Below are 27,666 nucleotides of genomic sequence, written 5' to 3' on the forward strand. Positions count from 1 at the left end.
CTTTAGTGCTTGAGGTGTTTGTAGAAGTGGCTGGCTGTGAAGTGGGAGCTTCTGAGAGGTGTTACTGCCCAGAACTCCTTGCCAGCCACTCTCAGTTGCTGCAGTTCATCTCCTCACATCTCAGACTAGCAGCCAGACAGGCTAAGCTTTACAGACAAGTCCCTGTTGAGAGTTACTGTACAGAATTATTTTTTAATAGAAACACAATCCTGCTTCTAAAAAATAGAATAAAAGTATTTTGCTGCTTGAGCTATCTTAGTGGAATTTACTGTTATCTGCATCTTTTTTCTTCTGTGCAAGAAATGTTAGCTATGCACATTGTTGGATTTTCCTGAAGAGGGGTGGGTGTTGGTCCCATGGTATCTAAATTTCTAGTACTGTGAGGTATTTCTGGTGCCTCTTTTGGATATCTTGCTTCACAGATTTATGGACAAGAGTCTCTTCTGATAATCTGATTTACTGCATATTGGGATAAGGAATTTCACACTGCCATTTGGATGCCAAACTTAGTGTACTTTAAGGGATTTGATTTTCAAGTAGTGCTATTCATACTCTGGGAATCCAATACCTTTCACATGCCCCACATTGCACACACAAAAACAACCTCACAAAATCCTGGTTATTCATTGAGGAACAAGAAACAGAAAAATATTTACTGCTTGTCTTTTTTTCTAGCGCTAAACAGGCCTTGGCAATCTGGTTTTTAAAATCAGATTAAAAATCACTACTTTCTTATGTTAAAATCACCAAAACTTAACTCAAGCATGATGAGATGAGATGAGATGGTGGCTGTGTGCTGTAGAATTTCCCCCCCTGGCAGTGCTCAGAGTGCTGCTGGGCTGTTGGTGTGATGCCATTCTGCAGTAAAACAGGTGGCCCCCGAGCGTGGAATGAATGATTGGCATCTGACTCCATTGATTCAGAATGCTGAGCAATTGCTTTATTAACACTATATTGTATTATATTATATGTATAACATAAAAATACTAAATTAATTAATTAATTAAGATACAATATTGTATATTGTATATATAATATAAAGTATATAATTTTATACAATTAATTAATTGTGTCTATATATTATAGTAATACTAAACTACATACTAAGGAAAAACCTGTGACTGTCTTGAGGCAGCCAGGACACAGCTTTGACCCAATAGGCCAATGAATAGAAACAGCCATCACCAGAATCCAATTAAGAACTCCCTGCAGGTAAACAATCTTCCTAACACATTCTACATGTGCAAAGACAACAGGAGCAGCAAGAGAGATGAGAATTGTTTTCTCTTCTTCTCTCTGTCCTTCTCCAGGAGAAAAAAATCCCTGAGAGAGAGAATTATGTCTCTCTGTTCAGAGAATGTGAATGCCATGCCATGCAAGGATTGCTGCTTGCACATCCCACTGCACTTTGTGTTGTTGCCAGCTTTGGGGTTTCTGCACTCTCCTGATTTCTGTCCCTCTAGAAATTTCATTTCCCTGCACTTACATGGACATTGCTATTTGCAAATTGTGGTTTATCACTGTGTCACTGACATCACAGCAACTCTTTTCTCTACAGTAGAAAGCAGAGTTAGATGAGAGTCTAAGGTTCAACAATGCAGTAGGATGGTTTTGACAATTTTTGTTATAAATCTATTTCTTTCCAGTACATGCTGTTAAATTGTGTCCTGTGAGGGATGCATGTGACATGTTTAAGCATCTATCTAAGTAATTATGATCTCCAGTTCCTCGCACAAAATATTTTTTAAATAGTTTTTAAATATTCTTCATCCCTATGAAGGTGTATGGGCGAGTCTTCGTTCAAGCAACCGATTTATCAACACTCAGACTCCGTTCATTGATGTTGGTGCAAGGCTTGCAGGGAAGGATAACCCCCCTCCCTACAGCAGCAGCTCCTTTCTGCAAAGCCAGCTGCTGAGAAGACAAGCAGCCCTCTATATATTTGGAGAAAAATCTCAGTTACGGGTAACAACAGTTTAATTTGTTTCACGTTTCATGTCGTTTTTATTTGGTTGAGTTGAATTATTCTCTTGTTGTTGCAAACAATAAATGGTATTCAAGGTAAGATGGAAATACGCTATGAAGGAAATAAAATGTTGTTAGCTGGGGAAGCAATTATCAGAGAAGGAAACCTTCATTACTGTGGGCAGCACTGAACTCACATAAAGCCAGATTGATGGGAATAAGGCCAACCCAGAACTCCTGATTTGACTGCATGGAGAGGACCCTGATGTCTACAGTTTTGTACTTACTATTTGATAGATTTTAATGTTTTTGATGCAATTGTTTGAAAAACAGGTATCCTCTAATTCTTAGTGGTCTTGCTTGTTTTCTGAAAATGTTTTCAGATTTTTTTTAATCTCTGCATTCAAAGATGAAGAAACCAGGTTTTTTCTACTTTCTTATTCAAAATGTGAGCATACATAAAATATTAATGTATATTTTGAAATACAAAAGGTCCAAAACCCGTTATTGGTAGTAGGAAAACACATCACTATTCCTTTTTTTTCTGAAATTATGTTCTATCAGGAGGTGGAGGAGACATGCTGTACCAGAATAATGCATCAATTACACAGAATTAAATTACTATATTCCACTAATAAAGACTGTTTCTATTTGTTTGATTTCTTAATGAATGATAAGTGAAGAGTTCAGTCATGCATCTACAGCTGTGTAGCAGAAACTACTGCTTTATTCTGCTAAATATCACATGAAATAAATTGATGAGGCAAACAGAAATATACAACATTTTAAAGAAATGGCGCTACATTCCTCAGTTGCTTTTGTCATGCATTATTACAACTTGCCATTGTTGAGTTATTGAATTTATTTTTGAACCATGCAAAATATAAACAGAATTAAAACCAGGCTTTCACTTTCCTGCATTTTCAACTGGCATTCTGTGAAGGAGCTTAATGAAGATGATTTGCAGGCCAAGTTTAATTCAATGAAAGCAATTTCTGAAGAAAACTCCAAAAGTTTGGCACGCACATCTTCAGTGATGCTTCATACATGAGAATTGTTTTTCCTGATAATGTTCTCCGTCTTATCCTTTTCATCATAATCCATTGGGCTTTGGTGGGGTTTTTTTCGGTCAGCTGACTTGTTCTCTTAATTCAGTCCTCCTCTCCTATTCTTAAATGCAGTAAGTTAAATAAAACATGAGGAATTCTGCTAGGAAAATCATGCAGCTGCTGCTCTGTGCTGAACAAGGCACTTCAGCCAAACAACTCCCTCAATGCCCAGTGATGGTTTAGATGACTCAGCTGGTTTGCACTCACGGGGCTTCTTTTTGGGTGTGGGGGTTACTTTTTTCTGCTTTTTTGAACTCCCAAAATGTGTCCTGCGCTCTTCCTATGTCATCCATACAGATATTTTCATTTTTAACTGTTTATTGTTGATTAGTTTTAAAAATGTTAAAGGAAGTACACTATGTTGTGTATAAGGAACTGAACAGATCGTCACAGGACTTTGGTTTTTCACCACAATTACTGCTAGAATAATTCTAATTATTATTGTAATAATTCTAATTATTATTGAAAATATGACTGCTGTGCAGGTACATTCTGCTGTTATGGTTATAACTGGGTACTTTATTGTGATACATTTTGCAAGGATTTTTTATTATGTTTTTATTATCCTGGGCAGGTGTTTAACTGCACCGATTTTTCATGAGGAATTAATTGCTTAGCAATAAAGCAGGCAAGACTTTGGGATTTAAGGAGACTGTCAGTGAAAAATATGCTTCCCTTTTAAATGACATCTGCTGTTGTCCTTTTCATACAGGGGTTCAAACTAGATTTTGCTTTGAATTGTGAATTTGTTCCTGTTGAATTCAGTGACATCCGGCAGACAAAGGCGAGCTTTAAAAAGCTGATGAGAGCTTGTGTTCCCAGCACTATTCCTACTGACTCTGAGGCAACATTCCTCAAAGCTCTGGGGGAGTCAGAGTGGTTCCCGCAGGTAATTTATCTGACAGGTACTTCTGATAATCTATATGCAGTGCTGCTCACAGAAAATAAATTCCAAGCTCTTGTGACAGAGCACTATTGTGTTCTAACCAGCTGTTCTTTGCTCCTTGTAAGCACTTTGCATGCTCTCTATTCTGGCATTACACAGGCGTTACTATTAGTTCAATGCCATCATAATATTTACAAATAGGGGAGGCATTTCTATAACAAAATTTATGTTTTATAACATGGAACACACACCCAAGGAGAGGTGACTGGGTTTTCTATCTGTATAAATTCATGGTCTTGGTTTTAAATTATTTTTCTTATTTTATGTATTTTAAAAATCAGAAAAAGAAAGTGTGGAACCATAAGTGAGCTTTTGGATTTTAAAACCATTATTTGACTCTTCTTATGTGTTCCCACCCTAGATTTTGATATGCACAAGTTAAAAAACAAGCAGACGTCTTGGATATGGGGAAGTGTTTGTGGGGAAGAGAGGATTCTATGTGTGTTACTCTCTTCTCTCTGAATCTGTACCTTTATTTCCTTATCTCATATTCCTTTACATAAATATTAACCAAACAAAGGCAAGACTGGAGCAAACTTTGCAAGATTCAAATTAAGAAGGATGTGGGAAAGCCAGCTCTTTGTACATCTAAAACCACTTTAATTACAGTGAATGGTTTTTAACAGCTGCTTGTTATGTTTGGAAGCCCCTGCAGATTATACTTTTCTCAAATGCAATTAATCACAGAAAGCAGAATAGAACTATGCTGATTTCTTAAGGAGGAAATACTTGAGAGGGACTTGTCAGATATCACACATCAGGAAATGCACTCCTGGTGGAAATGTGCTGCAAGGAGGGGCTCAGCTTCTTCCCGGAGCTGCTCATGCCTGGGGCTGCCCACCAAGGCTTCCAGGATGGGGAGAAGCTGGGAGAGCATGAAAAACACTTGACTTCTTCAGCGTGTGAACATTTTCCATCACAGACTGGTTGAGCAAGTTCATAAGTGTAGATAAATTAATCTAATGTAATTTCATCATTGAATTAATGAAATAAACTTGTCCCCTGCAGCAGCCCAGGGGTGGAGGGCAGATTAAACTCTAGAGTTCTCTCTTTTGGCATATTTCAGAGGATCATTCCTTGCTTTGAGTGCATCACTCTGCTGAGGGCTAGGACATCATGTCACACACCAGCTTTGTTATATTTAAACCACATTTCTGTGGTTTAAATCATGTCCTATTTGACTTATGTGATAAAGCTAATTTATGACTGATAAAGTTAATTTATGACTGATTTGGCACATTTTGTACTATTCCCATGGAAGAACATAGATCTGTCATCTCAAAAATGTTTTCATTGTATTATGCTTTCCTCTTCTGGGCAATAGAAGTTTAAAATTACAGATTTTAACACTGTATGGACTATCTCTTTATAAGAATGTGAATGCATAGAAGAAAATCGAGCACTGCCCTATCTTCTGAACACAAATTATAAAAATAGTGGCTTGCATTTTTAACAAAGAATCTGTAAAACCAGATTGCATATCAGTTTGCTCATTAAAGATGGGAAGAAAGAGACTTTCTTTTATCCTACTGCCTAAGAAAGCATAGAAGAATAAACAAGCTTTGTTTTAAAAGTGGTTCTCTTTGCAGTCTTTTCCTATAAAAATTGCAGGAAAATTAATCTGTTTGGGTTGAGGTTTTTTTCTAAATAATGGTTATGTGAAGGTTTTTCTATCACAGTTTCCATAGCAATATTCATCAGTTCTTTAAGAGGAAGAAAGCAGACTGCCATGAATAAGGATGAATTTTCTAGGGTTTAGCTGTTGTTTGGTTGATCTTTCTTCCTCTTGTTTCCTTCAATTTAATTTTCTTCTCACTTTCCTGTGCCTTTTGTACTTTCTGAACTTACTTTTTTTCCTTGCATAAATGATCTTAGATGTTTCTTACCATCTTTTGTTTGTTTTCTTGTACTGTTTTCTTCCTTCTTTCAGGCTTTCATCTTTCCCATTGCTTCTGTTGGTTGGATTATATTCAGTGCTGCACAAAGAACAGTTTCACTCTGCTGTAAAAAACTGAATTGTTTATGTATTACCTATTATCTTGTTTACCAAGAGTGCTGTCATAGTATACAAAAATGGTAAAATCATCATATAGATTTTTCTTTTTAGTAATAATGATGTGATGTCTCATAGTGAGATAAAATTGCCCAGATTCACTTGAACTTCTTTAACCTGCTTATTTTAGCACCATTGTGTAATGAGTATTAAAGTGCAAATAATGCAAGTGTCCTCTTTTCATATCTTTTAGCCTGTCTGCCCAGCTGTCCGAACTGTTTCTCTGTTGTTGTTATTATTGTTCAATTCATTAGTTTCCAACTTCCATGGGACTGAATATTATCAATATTATCTTGTAAATATCCTGCATGGGTTCTCCCCTCAAAGTACTTAGTGACTTTATGGAATCTTAACATTTCACAGGAAATTATTTTAGTGTTATGCCCAGGATGGAATTTCTCTCCAGTAAATCTGTCAACTGTGTTGTCCCCATTCTCCTTTTTATGACAGCTAGTTTATTACAGTACTCATTGGCTTTAATACTTTAAGTTCCTATCTTCAAAACTTCCCTCAGTTTTATTGTAGTTCAGATGGAAATCTTTAGACTGTTACATTTAATTGTTGCCTAATCAGTTGCATCAATGTATTTCTGTGGGCTATATGTGGATCCAGGAATGCATTTTAAATAAGAAAATATTCTATTTATTGATGTTATCTAAAGATTTATCTAGAGTGTGTTACTCATTCATAATATTTTATAGCTTCACAGGATAATGCAGCTGGGTGTGATCATCTCTGAGCTCCTGGAAAATGGTTCTTCTGTTATGGTTTGTTTGGAAGATGGCTGGGATATTACTGCTCAAGTAAGCTGCTATAAAAACCTTGAATATTAAGGAAACCTTCAATATTAAGGAAAAACACAAGGCAATTTTTTTTTTACACAAGTGACAGATAATTTGGTATGACATGAATAAATTTGTGTTGTGGTAGCAGAGAGGAAACCAGAATGCATGAATCCTTGCATTTATTTGCAATTTATTTCATGCCATAGTTCCTTAAAATTAATTCATTCCAAGGGTCCTGATGGTCTTAACAGCACTAAGGCTGAGATGTAAGGTCTGCATTCCTGCACCTGCCCATGTGTAAGAATGAAAGTTAGAAGTTACCACAACTGTTCATTTATTGTTTTAAACACTGTATATTTTAGACACAGGAGAAATTTGTTCTCCTCCACTCAATTTCCATAAGTAATGTTAGGAAACCACACAGGGAGAAAACTGAATTTGTGCCAAAGTGCCTGCGACACCTGCTGCAAGGGCAGATCACCTTAAACTGTAAATTAGGTGAATCAAGATCTGCTGCCTGGGTTAATAGATGCATTGTGTCCATGCTGCTGCTTCATAATTCAGAAGAGAAACACAGATAGCCATAATTCTAGTGAATAAAACCTTCATGTGCAGCCAGCATCACAGTACCAGGTAAACAAGCACACAAAAGAGTGTGACCATAATTATTGGAATCGTTGCCAAACAATGGAGGAAGTGCAAGAAGGCTGTGCTACATTTTAAAGTCTCCTGAGATGCTGTGGATAAAAACAGACTGCAGTTGGCTGGGGCAAAACCTCTACAGTCAACCTCAGGACCAATTCCTTAATGCTTTTTCTGCTGAGGTAGTAGATACTGTCTTTTAAATGTTTGTTATAAAAGGGGTTTTATTTCAAACATAATTTAAAGGTAGTAAACATTGTAACTGCCTCCCAAGTCTGTAGGTGCTTAGGTTTTACTTCTACAGATACCATAAAGTTTCAATGTAATTGAAGCTGTTTCATGTGGAATATTTGGTTTGTTTCATAAAAACGTGTGTGATAAAATACTTGTCATTGAGTTTATACAAAAGCTTTTGTTTTCTTGAACAATAAACAGATTACTGCATGCTTGCATTCATTTGCTAAAGGTTTCTCCTAACTTCTGTCAGTGGTGACACAGAATGTCCTGTCCTGTGATCCAGGTGGTGTCTCTGGTGCAGTTACTCAGTGACCCCTTCTACAGGACCCTGGAAGGCTTCCGGATGCTGGTGGAGAAGGAGTGGCTCTCCTTTGGCCATAAGTTCAGCCAGCGCAGCAATCTCACCCTCAACTGCCAGGGCAGTGGATTTGCTCCTGTTTTCTTACAGTTCTTAGACTGTGTGCATCAGGTAAGCCAGTCTCTAACTGCCCTTTACAAGAGGGTTTCATGAAGAAACGTGTATATTCCAGTGTTTCAGATGTTATGGACACAGGTTTGAAAGAAGATTAGTAACATCATTCCCTGTGTGTTAATAAATTGGATGGATTTCACCCCAAGAAGAGCTGGAATGGGTGTCTAGAGGGCAGATAACACTGGAGTTACTCTCTTTTGGCATAAATAGAGGAGACTGACCCAAAGCAGACTCAGAGGGATGGTTGGGAGTACTTCTCTATTGTTTATGTAGAGGTTTCAATTGGAAGGTTTTTAAGCTATGAGTGGCTTTTAGAATCCTTTATTCAGAAGAAAAAAGGGACTGATTTCTAGGACCTTGACTAGACAGTGTTTAATTCCTTGTGCCTGATGATGAGCCTTGAAGAGGCCTTGTACTGCACCAGTTCTGGAAACAACGACAGCTATAAGCCAGGGGTTCTGAGATGTTCTGATTTTTATGTCTAGTACACGTTCAGAAGATAATGAACACCAACAATTGTGTTATGTAGGAAGAAATTAGGTTAAGATTATATTTGTTTTGGATAAATTCTGAAGTCTCAAACCACTAAATGTAAATTCTTTGCAGAGATTATGTGCATGCAAGCATAAGAGGGGTTCTTGCATAGTTCCTCTTGTACACGTGTCCTTCTTTTCCCACTTTTCCCACTCTGACTTTTCTCATTGAAAAAGCTGAAAGTTTCCTTGACATTATTGACCTGTGTTAAAATGCATGGATGATTGTGTATCACAGAAAATTAGCTGTTAAAGCACCAGCCTTTTTAGTGGGAACGCACATTCATAGTGAATACTTGCGTGGAAGAGGAGTCTGTGAGTAGTCCTACTCTGCTACCTGAAGAAAACTCCACAGATTAAATAATTTGCTGAACCCATGGAAAGCAATCTTCAGATATATCTATGTGAGATTGATAATGAATGAGCTTAGAAGAAGAGGAGTGAAAAACATCTTATGGAAAATATCCCAGCTTTGTTTGTGTCCCAGTGGTAAACACAAACAGCCATCATTATTGCTGTCTGAGGAGTTAATAAATCATATTCTTGGAATTTGCATTGATTGCTATAGCACTGCCCTTATGAAAACCTTAGAAATATTTGTCACATCTTCTGTTTCATCCATTTCCCAGTGGTTGTAGCCATAAGGTTGTTTTTTTATTGGAAATTGGGAGATTTCTCTAAAGAGAATCAGTACTGCATTTTTTGGTCAGATAAGTGGATCTGCCCAAATGTCACACTTTTTCTTACAATAGGCTTAGGGTTATTGCTTCTTTTCTTCAGTAGAAAAAAAAACCATATTCTTGGTTGCAGTGGCTACAACAGGACAAAATTTCCATGTGCTCTAATACTGAAACCCATCTGCCTGGTGGTTCGTTCAGTTCTGTAAATTAATAATTTGTCTTGGTCATGGTGTTGTGTTCTCTCTGCTGTCAGGTGTCTTCTCCAAGCTTAAACTGGCAGATTGGACAAAAACCATCCATTGGCAGAATGGAGTGAACCTACCTCTGATTTTAAGCAGTAGTGTAAATTTGGAGCTGGAATCCTCTCAGCATCTCCCCTTACCATTTTTTGATGCTGGTCTGGTGCATGTGCACTAGATTTTTTTGCGAAGAGTTTGAACTTGCACCAATGATTTGTCACTTAGCTTAAAACCATTTGGGTCATCAATGTAAAGTGGAGTCATCCACTCAGCTGGACTAAATCCAGTCCAGGTAAAACCACAGATGTGTAGTGTGGCTGCAGGGACCTCAGCAGCAGCTCCTCCAGTCTCTTTGTCTACTCTGGGTTCCTTCTGATTTCTTGCTGATGTAGACATAGCCTACATCCTGTTTCTGCCCCTGGAAACACTTTGCTTCAGTTTTACTGTAATAAATCACAGGAAGTTGTCATTACTAAGAAATTGTCCTCACATGCCCATGCAGTATTTCCTTCTCAAGTGATTCAGAGATGACACAGGTTTTGGAAACAAATGGGTTATCCAGAAGAAAGTTAAAAATAAAATTCAAAGATTCGGGTTCATTGTCATGAAATAGAATGGACCATGTTTTCTTCATAGCAGCATTCTTGGTTTTCCTTTAAGTTATGTTTAACAAAAACTGCAGTTCTAAGGGCATGGAATAGTGGATTATAATCATCTCACCTTTATGAGTTAGAATGAAATGCAAAGTGGGACAAATCCTTGCTGCTGACAACTGTCAGGTGCAGTTTTGCCTCAGGCTCCACACATGTGAATGTGTCAAGGAAATACAGGAGCATCACCTTTGTAATTCACCTCAGGGAGCAGCTTCAGTGCCTGTCACTTGCTACAATCCAAAATGCAGAGAACTCTCAAAACTTTGGTCCAGGAAGCCAAAGCTTAGAATTAAACACAGGATTTGATCTGAGACCTTGGAAAAGGCTTCCAAACTTAGTTGCTCGAAGCAGGATTGTGGATTTTATAATTTAAAGCAGAGACACGTTAAGGTAAGTAAAGGAAAGTTTAGAGTTTTAGAGTTTTAAGAGATAGAAAAAATAAAAGTAGTTACCGAGGTAAACAAGGAGTTTAGAAAGCAGCACTGTAGGTTTGTGTGTCATAACATGATTGGCTAAGAAAGCTTACACTGTAGCAGGGGTCCATAAGACAAATTATTTAAGGATTGGGTCAAAACCATAAATATCCTTGTTGGCAGTGTTTTATTGGTCAATAACTCCTTAAAAGGTCTTGTAACTAAGGATCTTGTGACCTTCAGAACCATGCAGTGAAGATGTGAGCTGAACTCACCCTTACTGACTATGTAGAAGATAAGAAAAATAAATCCCATTATCAAAAACAACTCAGAGTCCCATCTCAAATTCCTTCCAAAATTTCCCCCAAGGGAATTATCACAGTCACTCAGCAGGTATCTGCCTCTATCTTATGAAATACACAGGTTATTAGCAGATTCATTTTCCAGAAAGAAGAGCATTTTCTCTTTGTGGCTTTGAGCTGTGTGCACACGGGTGCAGCTGTGCCAGCAGGACCGGTTCCTCCTGCTGCCCATCAGGAGCTGTTCTCTGCTGCTCTGGTGGAGACAGCACCTCCAGGCCCTGAGCTCAGGCTTCTTGGCAGCCTGCCTGCTTTTCCCAGTCAAAATGTTGGGGAAAATTTGGTAGAAAAGACCATTAGAAGCAGTTCAGCTTGTCCATCTGAAGGAGACAGTAACTTCTTCTGAGGAAAAATAAGGTTATAATTATTCTGCCCAGTGTTATCTTCATCCAAGACAGGGCATGGGAAGCACAATCAGGCTAATGTTGATAATACAGACTTGTCTGTAAGCTAAATGACCTACAGTCCCATGAAGAATGCAATTCTGAGTAACTTTCCTAGAGCTAGAGTATCCTTCTAACTCATGATAACTCTTCTAACTCACAGTATTGAGTTACCAAATTCTATCAGTGTGGTTGTAATTTCAAGGGAAATTGATTTTGAAGTCAAATTATTGGTTGAAATTTCCTATGAATTTATCATTAAAAAAAAGTTTTCTCAAAATCTGTACTTGAAAATTTTTGTGAATTTTCATTGGTTTCTGTGCAAATTATTACGCAACTACAGAATCCAATTAGATTGCAACTTGACCCTGAAGAGTAATATATTATGATCAGTTTTTAAAAATTACCCATCAACTGGAAGCAAACATTTGGTCCTTTCAGTATCTTTAACCTTTAGAATCCATATACTAGGTGCAGTAAGAAAATTACCACAGAGCCAGTACATGCATTAAATATCAGGGGTTAAACTAAAGATACAGAGAAAACAAATGAAGCAGTGATTCCTAAATTAGAATTGCATCATCTTATAAAAAGTCATTGTTTATGCCAATATCTCCAGGTGTCAGCTGAATTATTAATGCAGAATCAGTCTTTCACAATAGCAGCATCTGGCAGATGCTTTCCCTGCTTCTAAGGAGACAGAGTTTATGCAAGTGATGTCAGTGAGGAAGCTTCTCTTATTTTTCTTCTGAAACTGTTTGGTAATTTATTAACTATAATTAAAACAGGATGATTTTCTAGAGCTGCCATCTTTTAAGCCCAGTGAGGAGCTCTGTCCCAGCAGCCTGTGTAAGAGGAGGTGAGTGCTGCTCCCATGGGAGGTGTGCTCAGGCATTCCAGGGTTTGCAGGAAAACCTTGTAGCCATTACCAGCACAGCACCTTTGGAGTGTTGTATTCCTCATTCCTATTAAGTAAAAACTGATTTAAAAAACCAAAAAGGTATTAGAAAACTAAGGAAAGCTGATAGATCTGTAAGATTATTAAATACATTTAAGAGTTACCTCAGTGGGAACATGGTAATCTTAAAAACAGCTCCAAAATGCTGAGTTTCTCCAATCATAATATTAGAAACATGTACAGGTTTAATCATGTTTTAAATGTTCATGTATTATGGAGATTAAGACAACAAGTATTACATTGTTTACCTCTATCAGAGAAATGTTTTATAGATGTTTTCTCTTTAAAAGTAAATTGTAATTACAATAACTTATAGTTACTACAATATTTCTGCATCCAGAAATCTCAGAAATGGAATCACCCCCAACCTTTAGAGCCGTGACAGGATTTTATCAGCAGCTTGCTCTTGTAACTCTTACATGTATTAAAATAATTGTTGGACCATAAGTAGAAGTTAAGAGCCTGTATATATTTCATGTCAAATAGCAGAATGTTGCCTCTCCTTCTTACAGTATATTAAAGAAGATAGTATATTATTATTCCTAACACAAGGAGAAAATATGTACTAAAGAAGATATGGGAAAAACCCCTATTTTTTTATAAATAGAGCTAAATATTTAATTTGTCTATAAAATTGAAGTCCTGAATTTATCATAGAAAAAAAATTGCTTATTCTTACATCTTTTATTCTTACAAATCAGTGCAGGAATGTAGTATTTGTATCAGGGGGAAAATGGGGATTAAATGAGAGTGGGTATATTGAACTGACATGTCTTAAAGTATCTGAGCATTTAAAATGTCCAGCCCCAAGATGATGTTGAGATATAATAACAGCAGATTTTTGACTGAAATGCTGTGTGAGTATTTGTAGGTCCTTTCAAGGGATTTTCCTGTCACTGTTGTATGTTCAGTAGAAAATCTCTCCTTGCTAAACACTTATTTCCCCCTTTATTGAGCTGGTCTATGTGGAAATATAAATGTAAGGAGCTTCAAGTAATCTTAGTAACAGTTCCTATCAGTACTGAAAAAACCCCATGGAGTAACTGACAAGTTAAGAGAGAAACTGATAAGAGATTAGAGAGAAAATATGGAACAGAAAAATGAGTGGTGGGAATGCAAAAGACAAGGCAGGGGTAGGTTGCAGAACTAAAGGTATATTACAGGTTTGGTGTGGAGCTAAACAAAGAACAGTGGGACTTATTTCAAATTTGAAATTCAAGCAGCAGTTTCTTTTTCAATTGCAAGCTGTATTTATTTCCACTGCAATTAAAATTTTTCATTTAATTGCCATGTTTATTCTTGAAATGAAATTGTGAGTCATAAACTTATTTGAAGAGTAAATTTTAAATTAACACTTGAAATTTTCCAAGCACTATCTCATCAAGATTTTTAGAATCTTTCATTTTGTATGGATATCAAGTATAAATATCAGTAACTGGTGATAAATTTTTTGCAATGAATATTAAACTTTGTGCTTCGAATCTTACATCAGGCTCTTTATGATAATGTTAAAGAGAAGCTGCTGTGAAGAACCAGCAGTTTCACAGTGCTGTACTCTGATAATCTTGTGCAGTTTTCTTAAATGAAGATCAGCTCCTGACTCATGTTGGAGACATTCACTGAATCAGACAGACCCACAGCCTAATGAGGGTAACAATTTAAGGAATGACATGGTTTTTACTGTTTTAAAAGAATAGTGACAAGACACCTCCTCACTGTGGGTTTTTTATCATATTCTAATTTCTGGTCATATTTTGAAAAGGAAGAAATATGTGTAGACTAGTAAGTACTCAGTAAGTTCTCAAGTAAGTGCTTGAGAAATGGGCTGTTTCAGGAGTGGTAGGTGGAATCTCATTTGCAGCATTGTCTCTGTACTTCTGTGCCTCGTGGGGTTCTGAGCAATAGCCAGAAATCCAACGTGAAGCCTTTCAGTTAAAGGTTGAATTCCAGCCACATCCAGGAGTAGCATCTTTACCTGTGAAGTTATGTGGTGACTCAAGAATTATCATGGAAGATTTATTCCCAGTTGGATTTCCTGGAAGAATCATGGAATCATTTGTGCAGAGTATGATTCTGCTTATTACACATGTCACTCTCTCTGCTCTGAAAGGTTCTTGCAGCATAGACAATACATGAATTTATTTAGCCAAAAAATATTCCAGGACAAAATGTTAGAAGGATTTTTGTGACACGTGCAATTTGTTTTCAGCATTCATGGGGGAATTGTTTTGCTGTCATTTCACTTTATTATTTCTTACATATCTATTTGTATTATCCTCAATATCCACTTTTTTCTTTTTTTTTTTTTAATTTTATTTTGTAGATTCATAACCAATACCCGACAGAGTTTGAGTTCAATCAATATTATCTGAAGTTTCTGGCTTTCCATCACATATCAAATCGATTTAAAACATTTCTTCTGGATTCAGATTATGAGAGACTAGAACATGGTATGTGTGATCTTTGTGTCTTGCATACTTGCTTGTGTAGTTGTTGGTATTTTTCTCCTCAATATTTGGTCTACAAAAATTTGCCTGGGTTAAGATGGTCCAGTAGCTGTGTGGTGACCACATAAGGAATTTCCATGTCATGAAATTACGTTTCAGGTGTAGGAAGGAGAATGGAGGTGAAGAACATGTAGTGTTTCCTGCATCAGAGATTCCTGAGCTATGCCTCTGATGGCCCTAAGAGGAAGTAGAAGAAATTAGTGCCATGCCTAATTGGCATAAATTACTACGTTTTTAGCAATTTTTCCAGGTAGTTCCATTTTCCCTACTAAATACCTTCTTTTAACAGAAACAAAGTCTCTGTGAGCCCATCAGAGAGTGCACAAAGTTTCAAGAAAGAAAACCCTTTCCATTGATTTCCTCCCACTTCTTCCTCCTGCATTATCTTCAGTGTTTCTCCTTTTATATTTTCTGTTTTACTCCATCTGTCATGTGCAACCTGACTGGTTCCAAGGCCTTAGCTGCCCTCAGAGCCATCTTACTGAGGCTACATCACCCCAGCTGGGGCTGTTCTTGGGACTTGTCCACAAAAACATGCTCCAAATTTCTCTGCTTTGTGGGCTGCTTCTCATGGCATTGTAATGCTTTCTTAAAAACTGTTGTAGCTGTGGGGCAGATTAGACTTGAGCAACCATTTTATTAAAAAAAAATATGTTAATATCTATTATTTATCTCCTTTATTCATTTCCTCTTGCAGTGGTATTTGATAGTAGAGTTTGCTATAACTTCAATCTGTGAAATTCCTTTAGGCTGTGCTTTAGCATTTGTTGAGCATTATCCCAAAACCATCTTTTTGCTGCTCTTCTTTTCCCCAGGGACATTGTTTGAAGATAAAGGAGAGAAACATGCCAAGAAAGGAATTTGCATTTGGGAATGTATTGAAAAGATGCACAAAAGGAGCCCCATTTTCTTCAATTACCTCTATGCCCCTGCTGAAATCGAGGTATGATTTTTCTTAAAATACAGGTGCTTTGTTATTCTGAGTGATTCCTTGAGTACATCTTGGTATCTTAATTGTTCTGAACTGAGTTAAGTATTTGGTGGATAAAATTGACCTTATCTAAATGACTGGAGCAGTACCTGAAAGGCATGGAAATGTAATTTAAAGGGCCAAATTCTGGAACATGTATTCATGCATCCTGGTGAGCTAAATGAGGTTCCCTTTTTGATTTCATTAAATTATATGAATTATTATTGAAATTGTCTTTAAAGGGGAACTGAGTTTAGAGTCATAATGGGATACATTTCACAGCAATCTGGTTGAATCACATTTTCTACATCTCAGTCTTTTGTGCCCTAGACTGGGCTGTGTCTTGAATAATTCTAGAAAATTCACAGTACACTCACCATTGTAGAATTCAATTTAGAATTGGTATTGTGTCATAAGTCTCAAATTCAAAGGCTTCCTTCCTGTCATTACACTAACACTTTGTTTCAAATAGGCACTGAAGCCAAATGTAAATATGTCCAGCCTCAAAAAGTGGGATTATTACGTAGAAGAGATTTTGGCTACAGGTCCTTCCTATGATTGGACCATGGTACCCACAAAATGCAGTGTTTCAGAAGAAAATGACCAAGCAGATGGTTCAGCCTCTCAGACTAAGAGGAAAATAGTGTGGCCATGTTATGATGATGTAAAAAAAATACAGCCTGATGCCATCACCAGCCTTTTAAATGTGAGTACTTGTGTTGCACAGAACAGTGAGTTCTGTTACGCTGATGAAATTCATATTTACTTTTTATTGAAGTTACTGCCTTACAGATGTTCTGTTCTTCAAGGGTCATGATAGATGTCAAAACAGGTCTTTAGTAAGACTGACTGGTTGATCTGGAGATGTGGTGGTGGTTCTGGGAATCAATCAGGCGTCCTGCAAAGCTGATGTTGTTCTGGATGCACACTTCCCTGGGAATGTGCTTTCATTGTAGTCATGGATTCATTTTTTCACTTCCTGTTTTAAAGAATAAATAAAATTTAGGTTGCCTTTCACAGGAAATGCAGGAGGAGCTATTTTCATTTGGGCAAATGGTGAATCTTGCTTTCTTGACCTCCTTCTCCACATTTTAAAGCAGGTGTGTGGTAAAATAATGACCCAGATTCTTGGCCAAATCAGAAAATAGAATCTGACACTTGTTGATTTTAACAGCTGGGAAGCAGAAGCACGAACATAAACTGAACATCTCGGCCCACATTTCTCAGAAAAGCTTGCCATGATTGCTCTTAGTATATTCATGTTTACTAAAAGCAAACTGATAAATTTAGATTTCTTCAAAATACTTTGGTACTTGAAATAGATGCTTGATTTTGGCTTTTTCTTGTTTGGGCTCACTTAGGCTGCTTAGTTTTTGTCCTTCATTAGAAGATGAAAAATGATCCCATTACCATCATTGTTGTAGTTATTTAGAGTGATTTAACATCTGTCTTCTCTTAAAGACGAAGATGCTTGTTGATTATAATTAATTAACAGCCTAACATATCATCATAATTGATAGTGCAGGAAAATAGCAAGGGCGCTCTTCAATTCCGTTGTTTTGAGCCACTTGCATGTCCAGATACACATCCCTGTGTGCAGTTTTATTTTGAAAACTCTTTGCAAACATTACCTTCAATTAAAGCTGGGATTGTGGAGCCCAATACTGCAACGCTTAGAAAATCAGCATATGCTCTCGGCCCCCAAATCTCCTGCTTCAAAGATGATTTTTAGCAAGTCTTAATGCAGGAAGCTTCTGAATGGATGTAGTCTTTGAAGATTTTGATAGAGTTCGCTTCATTCTGGCACATTCCTCGAATTCCTTTTGGTCTGTTCCTTGCAATCTTGATTGATCGAACAGAGGAACAATGCTCAGTAAAAAAAATTAATAAAGAAAGAGAATCTCATGTAAAACCCCCACCCTTGACTCAAAATAAGAGAGTCAGAACTTCTCAGAGCTTCTAACTTCCCAGAGGCAAAGGAAGAGCAGCCTCTCAGCAGGGCACATTTTGGGGATTGTTCAGCAAAGCACAGAGAGTTTTGTGTCAGGTAACCAGAGGCCAGGAGCACATCAGGAACACAACAATGTTCTCCTGCATTTCTTCCCGGGGTAGGTGCCAGACTATCCATGTCCACAACTGTGAGAAAGTGCCATGTAACAGGGAAATTAGCTGTGTTATAGGCTAAAGAAATGTGGGTCAGCTTTTATAGAGTTTAAATATTATTTGTGAATTAGATTATAGTAATAAAAGATAGCAATGGAGAGAACATTTGGAAGACTTTGGAGAGGTTGTATAAAGGTTACAAAAATATTCTTCTAAGTTTAAAAAGCAAAGTGAACGTTCTTTTAAAACAAGTTGTTAATTTAGGGCTATTGCTGATATAGGAGAAAGACCTCTTTTAATCATAAATCCACTGAGAATGTGTTGGTATCCAAAAAATGTTTCAATTGAGACCATATTTAGCATCGTAAATTACTGGGGAAGATTGAGTCTTGCTTTGTTTATAATGATAAGCCCAAATTTGTTTGTTCTAAAGATATTTTTCAATTGAAAACTAGATAGTGCACTTCAGGATGTAAAGCTGAAACAGAGAAGTTACGGAGTGCCTTAATTTAGAATTTTCAGGGTAGAATGTGATGCTCTTCTTTTAAGAGTGGAACAGATCCTGATATTTGTAAGAATTGTGAGAAATGAACCTGTGTGCATTCAGGGGCATATTGTGGGTGCAGAGGAGGAGATCAGTCTCCAGAGTCTTGGAGCTGCTGCAGATGTAACTCCTGTCTCTACCATTCAGATATTCCAAAGCAGGTTATTTAGCAGATCTTCTGGAAGCCACAGTAATTGCTAATTGCTGGTCATTAATTGTAGGAAACAGATATTCTCATAATTGAATTTGTTATAACCTTTCGTTTTATATATATATATATATATATATATATATACACGTATATATACATATCTATATCTACATCTACATCTATATCTATATCTCTATATATCTATATATATCTATTTTTATTTTTTTTTTCTGTAAGCCTGGACAACAGCAGATCAACCAGAGAGATCAATTTAAAGGTTTTTTTTTTTTCTTTCAAGGAAATGCATCTACTCAGAATCCATTCCACACGTGGAAAGGGAAAAAAAATCTGCTGCTTTCCGTAAAATTTAAAACTGAAGAGCAAGTGATTTATTGCCATGTATGTTTTTTTACATGGGGTCTATTAAAGGAGAATTTAGTCCTAACTTTTCAAGTTATATACAGGAGATTGTTGAAAGTTTTTTGTGAAAGTTTTTCATTTTGCGTTCTGGAAGCACTGCTCACTGTGGAGCCAAAAAAGAAGGAATGTGACCCAGTTGCTAAGTAACAGTTTCAGTTACTTCCAGATTCTGCAGAGAAGGACTCGTACTCAGAAGTCAGGAGTAGGGCAGAAAGAGAATGATCAGATTAAACTGCCTAACTTAGGGCAATAAAGAGCTTATATCCTTTTGCAGCAATTTGGAAAGGATTTTACTTTAGGAAGTGTCTGGTAAATTGATTCAGTTTTATGCCCCCAGAAGTGTTTTCCATTCAGCACTTTCAAAAACAAGTCATCTTGAGAAGGCTTTAGTCTGGCTTGTGATCATCATTCCTTATTTTTTTATCTACCTGAAGATACTCCAAACAAAAGCATTCTGGTTTTGTTTCTTAGCAGAAGGAGAGCATATATGACTTTCAGCTACCTTCAGTATTTGAAGCTTCTCATTTGATTCTTGCTATTAAGCCACATTTCTTATATTTAGTTTCTCTTTGGAGTTTTCTAATTTATCTTCAGCAAGGAAAAGTTTGTAGAAATATTTTGTTCCTGTTGTTGTCAAATGCTGGCTTTTTATTTTCACCCAAGAGTTCAAAATTTAGTTCCGAAGTTAATTTCCCTATCAAAATGTTTTTTTCCTTTAAAAATATAATAATTTTCTGTCTTTCAATTAATAGCAATTTCCTGAAAAAAATTTCAATCAAAAGATCAATAGGAATTGGACAATACTATGAAATCTACTTTAATTATTAAGTATGGCAGAAGTAAGTAGAGACTTTCTCTACTTCGAAAATATAATCTTAGGTGCTTAGTTAGCTTCTATATAGCATGAGAAGCCTATGTCCTGCAGCAAATTTTTAATCCATCATTGATTCTTAATTGAATTTTCAAAATTGAGGTTTTAGTTTTATTTAATTAATAAGAAGATTTTCATAGCAATATAGCTGTTGAATGTAGAAGTGGAGAAAGAAAGCATGGCAAGGAATATGGACCACACTTCAAAGTCTTGACAAATGTATCAATGAGTGTTCACAAGTAAACATAAACTCATAAAATTGCCTCTTTTTACTTAACTTTGCACTGTCTTATTAACAGGAAATAACCCTAACTGGAGGTTATCAACATAGGTCATATTCCCAAGTTCCACAACAAGAACATGTTGTTACAGTTTGGCATCCAGATCGAATAAATCTTTCTGTTTCATTTCCTTCTTTTATTACAGCTTTGTATCACATTTTATAAACCAGGGTAAATGTTAATATTGGCAGTGTACAATGTTGGTGTCGCAGCACAGAATTTGTTCTTTGTAAATATTTTCATAAAATACAGCCTGTCCTTATCAGTGCTGTGTTTCTGTTATGGCAGTGGGTGTTGAATTTTGTGTGTTCAGGAGAACTGGGGGAGAATTGAAAGCCTGGTGGCTCCTCCAACCTGGGACATGCAGGGAGAACAAAATGTGGCTGATGCTGTCCTTGGGTGCCTTTGAGTCCTGATTCTGAGGGCTCTCAGTTTATAGCTCGTGTGACAGAGGGGTTTGAACTTCACTGGGTGAAAACACTGACCAGAGAATGGCTGTATAAAAATGATTGCCAGGCAGTGATCAGTTAGAAATGTTTATTTTAGAAATGTTTATTCTTACTCGTTTCAGGAAATCGAGAGGTTGGAAAGTAAATTAAATCAGAGCCCAGAGAGGTGGCAGCTTTTGTGGGAAAGGGTCAAAATGAATCTCAAGGATGACACCAGGCAAGACAATGTGAGTAGAAAAGATCTTGTCCAATGGAATAATTCCATTCCTGCTGTATAAGCTACCTGAGGCACTGAAGAAACCACTGTATTTCTTGGAGTAAAATACTGCTTTTGAAAAACAGAATATATTGTTCTAACCCATGATATTGGCTTTTTATTTCTTCATGTTGAAAAATGTATTTTTACTTTTGCTGTTTATCTAGTTGATTTTCCAAAGTAGTTTAAGGCATACAGATAAAATGAGCATTTTACTAATGCACAAATGTATGATTTTATACATTTAAAAGATTCTTGAAGTACTAAAAAAGCTCAATTCCTGAAAGTAGCCAAAAGGATATCACAGATTCTCAAAGATACATAAAGACATTTCTGTGGCTAAATGGATTTATAATTTATAAGAAGGGATAAGAAATATTCATGCTTGTGTTTCCAATTCCTGTCTGTGGTAACAAGAAGAGCAGACAGTATAGATACTTTCTAAGTCAAAAGCTGCCTCTTTGCTCTCTGTGTGCACCAGGAATAATGCTAGTTGCTGCTTTTTGGGAACTTGGCCTCTGAGCTCTGCACACTGAGTTACCAGTTCCAGACTGTGTCTGTGGAGTATTGTCATTTAGAATAGGACCAAATACAGGATCCCTCTTATTCCTTAGGTTATTGAGATTCTACTGAAATTATATGGATCTATAAAATAGCTCTTGGAAGCCATAGCTTTTCCTTTCCCCCTTTCCTTCCCTTTGAAATCACTGTAAAATGGGAATTTTATTGTACCCAAATGTCTGATCAGTTTTAGATGCTTCTGAGAAAGTGAGGCAAACACTGTTCAGTATTATGTCACTGGAATATGTGAAGCTTTTCTGAAATACTGATTTCTCATACCTTGGGAACCCTTCTGCCTAAGAAATGCAGGGAATTGCCATCCCTCTGGCTTCTCTGAGGCAGCACTGACTTTTATTAGGAAGATTTTTTTTTTTGGCCTCACAGTAGTTCCCAGCTTACATGTTGTACCATGTATTTATTATCAGTGCAGCACTGAGACCATCTCACAATGCAAGACACGTTGCATTACCTTTTTTCTTCTGTTTCCCTATTTTTCAGCTCCGGAGACATCCTTCTGGCTCCTCAGGGATGATGTCACCTAATCTGCATTCCTATCAGAAGAGGTCTTTGTTGGAAATACCTGACAGTGGGCTGGGGGAGGAGCAGAGTTCAAGCATCTCTCCCTCCAATGGAGTAGACAGAAGAACGACAACGCTGTACAATCATTTCACATCCAAGAATGATGAAAATAGGTAAACTGAATCATCAGACAGTAGTTAGTAATAATAATCAGATAGTATATCCGAATATCATTGAATAATCAGACAGGAGCTAGTCAGATTTTATTAAATTGGTAAGTCTCTGCCTTAGGAAGCAATGAAACTTTCATGTGCACAGAACATCTTGTGGCCACCTTATTCCTTCTTTTTGGATTGGATTATTTTTAGTTGTCTCAGTGGGTGGGCCTCTATCTCCTACCAGCATCCTTCACCCTTCCCTTTCATTGGATGCACAAGCAAATTGTGGTTGTACATTTAATGCATCCAAACTACTAAAAGGCTGCTTTATCTGTGTGTCACAGTTACCAATAGCTAAACTATTGGTTTAAATCTTGCTAGTTTTCCTGCAGGAAAATAAGTGTTTCATATGTATGTTGTATGTGTTTAATATGTATCATTTTGGGGCTTTTATTTCTCAGCAGTATCCATCTTATGGGGTCACATGCCACTGTGTTTTCTGTCCCTCTCAGATCTTTTGAAGGTACGCTGTACAAAAGAGGAGCTTTGCTAAAAGGTTGGAAACCTCGCTGGTTTGTGCTGGATGTGACAAAACACCAGGTAAAACTTTTTAGATAATGGACTTCTTTTATTATTATGTTGCTCCTTTTTTATTGTCTCAGTTTGTACAGATTGGTCTTACAAAGAATATTAGTAATGGTGATTTTCAGATGTGATGTGTGCTACAGCATTCATGACCTATCAATGTTTCTCTTGTGTATTTTTAGCTCATGCAGAATTCTGAGTGGACAGAGGGATTTTAGTATTTTGCCTTTTATTTTTTAGAAAAAAAACCATAGGAGTATTTTATAAAAATATATGAGAGTATTTTAAAAATACATAGGAATACTTCAGTTTAGTCAGAGTCATGTAAATTTAGTAGCAAAATTATTCATAAGTGGTTCTACCTGAACATTGTATAAAAAGGAGCTCCAAAAATAGACATCTGCTGGTCTAAACTTTTTCTCCAATTTACAATGTATGCCAGAATTCTGCCGTAGAAATTTATGGTCTTGTTACTTCAAATAATGTGGGGTCATCAGGCAGTAAAATATTTTGAGCCAAATATTCCACAAAGTGGGGATTATAATTTCTCAGACTCATGTATGCTTTTGTTTAAAAAGACATTAATTTATTGCAGTCAATACACTTAAAAGTATGTAATATAGATAAAGACAGGCATCTTTTGAAAGGCTAATTGAGTGCTTTGAGATCAGTGTGGTAAATACCAACAAATGTGCTGCTTATAATCTTTCTTCCTAATATATCCTATATATCTTATATACAGGAGAAGAGGTTCATTTTGGAGGAGAAAAAGATACTCGTACATTTTTTGTATAACCAAATAACATTCTGAGTATGATAGATGCAGGAGTAACACAGGTCAATCCTAGCTGGAATTCTGGTGTTTGACTTTTGCTGTGAAGGTTTCTGTTGCTATTTTGCATTGGCTTACAGGAATTCGTTGGGGTGTTGTAATGGGGGCTTTTTTTGGAGCTTGTTTACATGTTGGAACTCACTTTACAGAGTGATTAATATCCATATCAAAGTATCTTTGCAAGGAGGAAAGAAAAGCACAGACTTTGTTCAACCTCTATGTGCAGTATAGGAAAATGTGAGCTTTCTGTGTGGTTTATAATTACCTAAAATTACACTTCAATTTCTGCTGATCGCTTTAAATTCCTGAAATACAGAGGATAAGTGTTCTGTCAATGCCTCAGTGAAGTAAAGCTTTTGTGTTGCTCTTATGTAATGACCAGTGAAGAAATGGTTCTGCTTTCCTGCCTCACGTGCCCTCTGCCCAGAGCAATCCATGACTATTTGCTTCTCTGCTCTGGAGCTCTGGAGACAAAATACTCTTCCCCAGCAACTCAGCTCCTAGTAATCTTTGTGCCTCTCACCCTTAGCAGTCAGTGCCCCCAGGCTGTATCCAGGAAAAGGGAATTGATCTGAAATATCCATCTAAAAACACATCTGGGTTTTCTTTTCTCTCTGCTCCAGCTGCGATACTATGACTCTGGTGAGGATACGAGCTGTAAGGGACACATAGACCTTGCAGAAGTGGAAACTGTGATTCCTGCTTCTCCAACCATTGGAGCTCCAAAACATGCCAGTGAAAAGGCATTTTTTGATGTGAGTATATCTGGTCTTTACTTGATCTTTATGTGAAACCTCCTTCCCGTGGTGTGTTTAAGCTCTTGCTTGCAGTCCTGCTGGAAGGTGTGAGCTAGGAAAGAGCTCTTGGACCATCTCAAGACAAAAAAATTTTATGTAGCTGGCATCACTCTCAACAGCAATAGTTCAAAAATGTTACATTCAGGCCCAATTGAGTATTGCAGTTTAAAGTCTGCAGGTTTTCTTTTCCATGTGCTGACATCTTTGTGTCCTTGTTTTTCCCTTGCAGCTGAAGACAAATAAACGTGTGTATAACTTTTGTGCCCAAGATGCACAGAGCGCTCAGCAGTGGATGGACAGGATCCAGAGTTGCATTTCAGATGCATAGAAAGGAGAAAAATGTTCCATGATAAAGTCCCATTTAAAAGCACCTCATCCTGGAAGAAACTGAGTTCTGGAATGTTATTGACACGCATCCCGCCTTCCTTACATTTCAGCCATTAAAGTTCATAATAAGTTCTTTTCTGTTTAATAATTATAACCACTGTAACTGCTATTTTTTTCTGCAGGGAGAACTTGAAAAAATAATAATCCATTTATCCTGAATTTCATTTTTCTTCAGTACAATTCTTAGCTAGAAAAGTGGGCTGTATTTGCACTAGCATCTGAGCCTGGTTTTCTAATTTCAGAGCTATTTGGTTAGGAAATATGTCCAAAGGAAAGTGTAGAAATTTTCCCTTCAACAAGAAGTGTATTTCCACTTTATTTAGATTTTTAAGCAGAATGTTCTTATTTCCAAGCTAGTCATGAATAAGAGGGAACATGTCTACAATTCCTAAAAACAGATAAATAAATGAAGCTTGTGAGTCCAGTGACATACACACCAGGTTGCCAAGGTTTAGAGACAGTTGATATTTTTAGAGACCAAAAAAGTGAAATTGCCTGATGCCAGACTTTCAAGTGTCTTCTCAGTGTGCAGGTCATTCTCTAATCTCATGCTCTGCCGAGTGCTTCTGCAATGTTGTTCTGGAGTTTCAGAATCTAGGGATTACCTGAAGACCATAGATAGCACTTTTCTTTTCGATTCTGTGTGCAATTCCAATGGGATAAACGAGAGAAAACTGGCTGACACTGCCCTGGAGCAATGGAAAACAACAAACTAGGAATTCAGTAGACGAAGGATCTCTTGTGTGTGAGTTGTATGTGTTAATTTATATGCTGTTCTGCTCACTGTAAAATAAAAAATAACGAACATGATAATGCACTAAACAATGAAGCAAGCACTTGCACTGAAATCTTTACAATGCAGACATTTTGCAGGACAGAGGTAAGTTATTTGTAGCAGAACAAAACAAAACTAGCTAGTTAACAGCATTTACAGATATTAGATATGTACATAATGAAGTTTGAGGTGTCGTGATTTGATACTTTTTAAACATTTTTTTTGCACATTAATTGGAAGACTGTTTATAGATTTTTACTTTTGATGAACTTGTGTTTGTTCTGCTTAAAATCCTGGCGAAACATTTTTTAATAGCCCCAAATTAGTTGAAATTTTACAGTCTACAAATAATGAGGACTTTGAGTAGAATATGTAGGTAATTAAGCCATTGTTTTTACTTTGAAATGTTAATATGTTAAATAGCACACTAATATTACAAAAGGTCTGTAAATATGATTCACTATTTTCTCATTTTTCCAGGTGTTCTGCTTGTAATTTAATGTCAGCCTAACCAAACTGACTATACTTACAAGATTTTTCAGTTATTAAACTTTGTGGGTTTTTTTATAACTAATGTATTTTGTCAGAAAGGAACATAGATTTCTCACCACACACAATAGGAAATGCAGCTGTTTTTAATGCATTTGCAATATCAAAACAGAAATATGAAGGATTTTTCTAGCATTTTTCAATTGACAAATTTCCACCTGTGACAATGGTGTTTGCACATTTGTATTTTTCTTTGTATATGAAGTACTTTTATATGTACTTTGTAAAATACTGATCCTGTTCTTAGGTTATATGAAGATATACATACCACTGCTTATTTTGTAACTGGTCAATTTTAACGCTTGTATGTTATGTGATATATGTATGCTAACCATCTTGTAATAAATACACTCCTTAAGGAAAAGTAAAAACTTTCCTTTTACTGTAAAAGAGAAAAAAAAAGCAAGACCCACCTGTTGAAATATTCCACAAGGGCACAAGACAAATCCTTAGCTACTCTGTATTAAGAATAGTGGGTGTATTCAAAACTACGTGGTCTTTTGTATACTTGTAAATATTCTTACCTAAAAGTTGCACTTGGGCATCCCTAACTCAAACACTTGTCAACAGTAACACTAAAGGAATCAGAATTTAAAGCAAAATTATCATTCTAACAAGTCTCAATGCCTAGCCTTTACCAAAAGGCTAAATACACGGAATGTTCATACTAAAGTCATTGAATACTGATGTTAAATATATTTTAAAAAACAAGAAAAAAAGGTTCTGTGTGGTATTGTCAACATGAGTCAACTGCATACTTTCACCCTGAGACGTATCTCACTCATATCACCTTATGCAAAAATGATCTAGTTCCTAAAAAAGAAACTATAAAAAAATAAAAATTGGCAAGGTCTGACTTGAGACTGTGCATGTAAATGGAATTCCTGAGTGTGGTGTGGGACAGCAGAGTCCAAACGGAAAGGGAAAGTGTGACGGAGGTGGGGGACCCGTGGCAGTTCTGGGGTGCTGTGGTGCTTAGAGGATGTGGTTTGCATATTGAGCTTGGCATGGATGCTAATGTTGCCTTAAATGTTGATCTCAGTTTTTAGTGTCTGTATTGATGGAAAATGGACTTGAGCAACTTAACTTAAAAATACCCGAATAAAAGCTGAAACGAGAGACGTGGTGTTTGTGGTGTCTGTGTAAGGAGTGTGCAAGGGAACTCTGGAAAAAGGCTCTCGGTGTGAGGACACAAAGTTTGCAGTGTCACCCTGGAGGTCTCTCCTCTGCAAAACGAAGATTCCAACAGAGACTTGGAGAAAATGTGGACAAGTCAGCATAGCTTAAGCTGCAGGGTTTGCCACTGTGCTTGAGTTGTATCAGCAGCAGAAGGGCATTAGGAACAGGGAATTTGTTTGGGAAAAATGCTGTGTACAAAGGGATTCAACTTCATGTTGGAACATTTTCTAGAAAAATCCACCCAGGAGTTGGGGATGAGTGGATGTGCTCCCCCTGCTGTGTCACATCTCTGTTCCACTCTGTGCATCAGAACGTTCCTGCTGTAGAAGAGAGAATTACAGCATT

The 27,666-nt window shown here is 36.9% G+C and overlaps 1 protein-coding gene across 6 annotated transcripts in view; it reads left to right on the forward strand.

Annotated features, from left to right (window-relative positions):
• The window catches only part of SBF2 (SET binding factor 2), a 236,072-nt gene extending 208,811 nt beyond the window's left edge, over nt 1-27,261 (forward strand). For all 6 annotated transcript variants that reach the window (XM_038139505.1, XM_038139508.1, XM_038139510.1 and 3 more), the window contains 12 exons: nt 1,781-1,965; nt 3,787-3,963; nt 6,775-6,876; nt 8,021-8,206; nt 14,751-14,877; nt 15,750-15,877; nt 16,377-16,610; nt 20,846-20,950; nt 22,039-22,232; nt 22,730-22,817; nt 24,258-24,389; nt 24,661-27,261. In XM_038139505.1, the coding sequence (XP_037995433.1) occupies nt 1,781-1,965; nt 3,787-3,963; nt 6,775-6,876; nt 8,021-8,206; nt 14,751-14,877; nt 15,750-15,877; nt 16,377-16,610; nt 20,846-20,950; nt 22,039-22,232; nt 22,730-22,817; nt 24,258-24,389; nt 24,661-24,759 (1,757 nt within the window). In that variant the 3' untranslated portion in view covers nt 24,760-27,261. The remainder of the gene's footprint in view (nt 1-1,780; nt 1,966-3,786; nt 3,964-6,774; nt 6,877-8,020; nt 8,207-14,750; nt 14,878-15,749; nt 15,878-16,376; nt 16,611-20,845; nt 20,951-22,038; nt 22,233-22,729; nt 22,818-24,257; nt 24,390-24,660) is intronic.
• The last annotated feature ends 405 nt before the right edge of the window (nt 27,262-27,666 follow it).

Source organism: Motacilla alba, chromosome 5 (assembly GCF_015832195.1).
Source record: "Motacilla alba alba isolate MOTALB_02 chromosome 5, Motacilla_alba_V1.0_pri, whole genome shotgun sequence".
In the NCBI taxonomy this organism is placed as follows: Eukaryota; Metazoa; Chordata; class Aves; order Passeriformes; family Motacillidae; genus Motacilla; species Motacilla alba.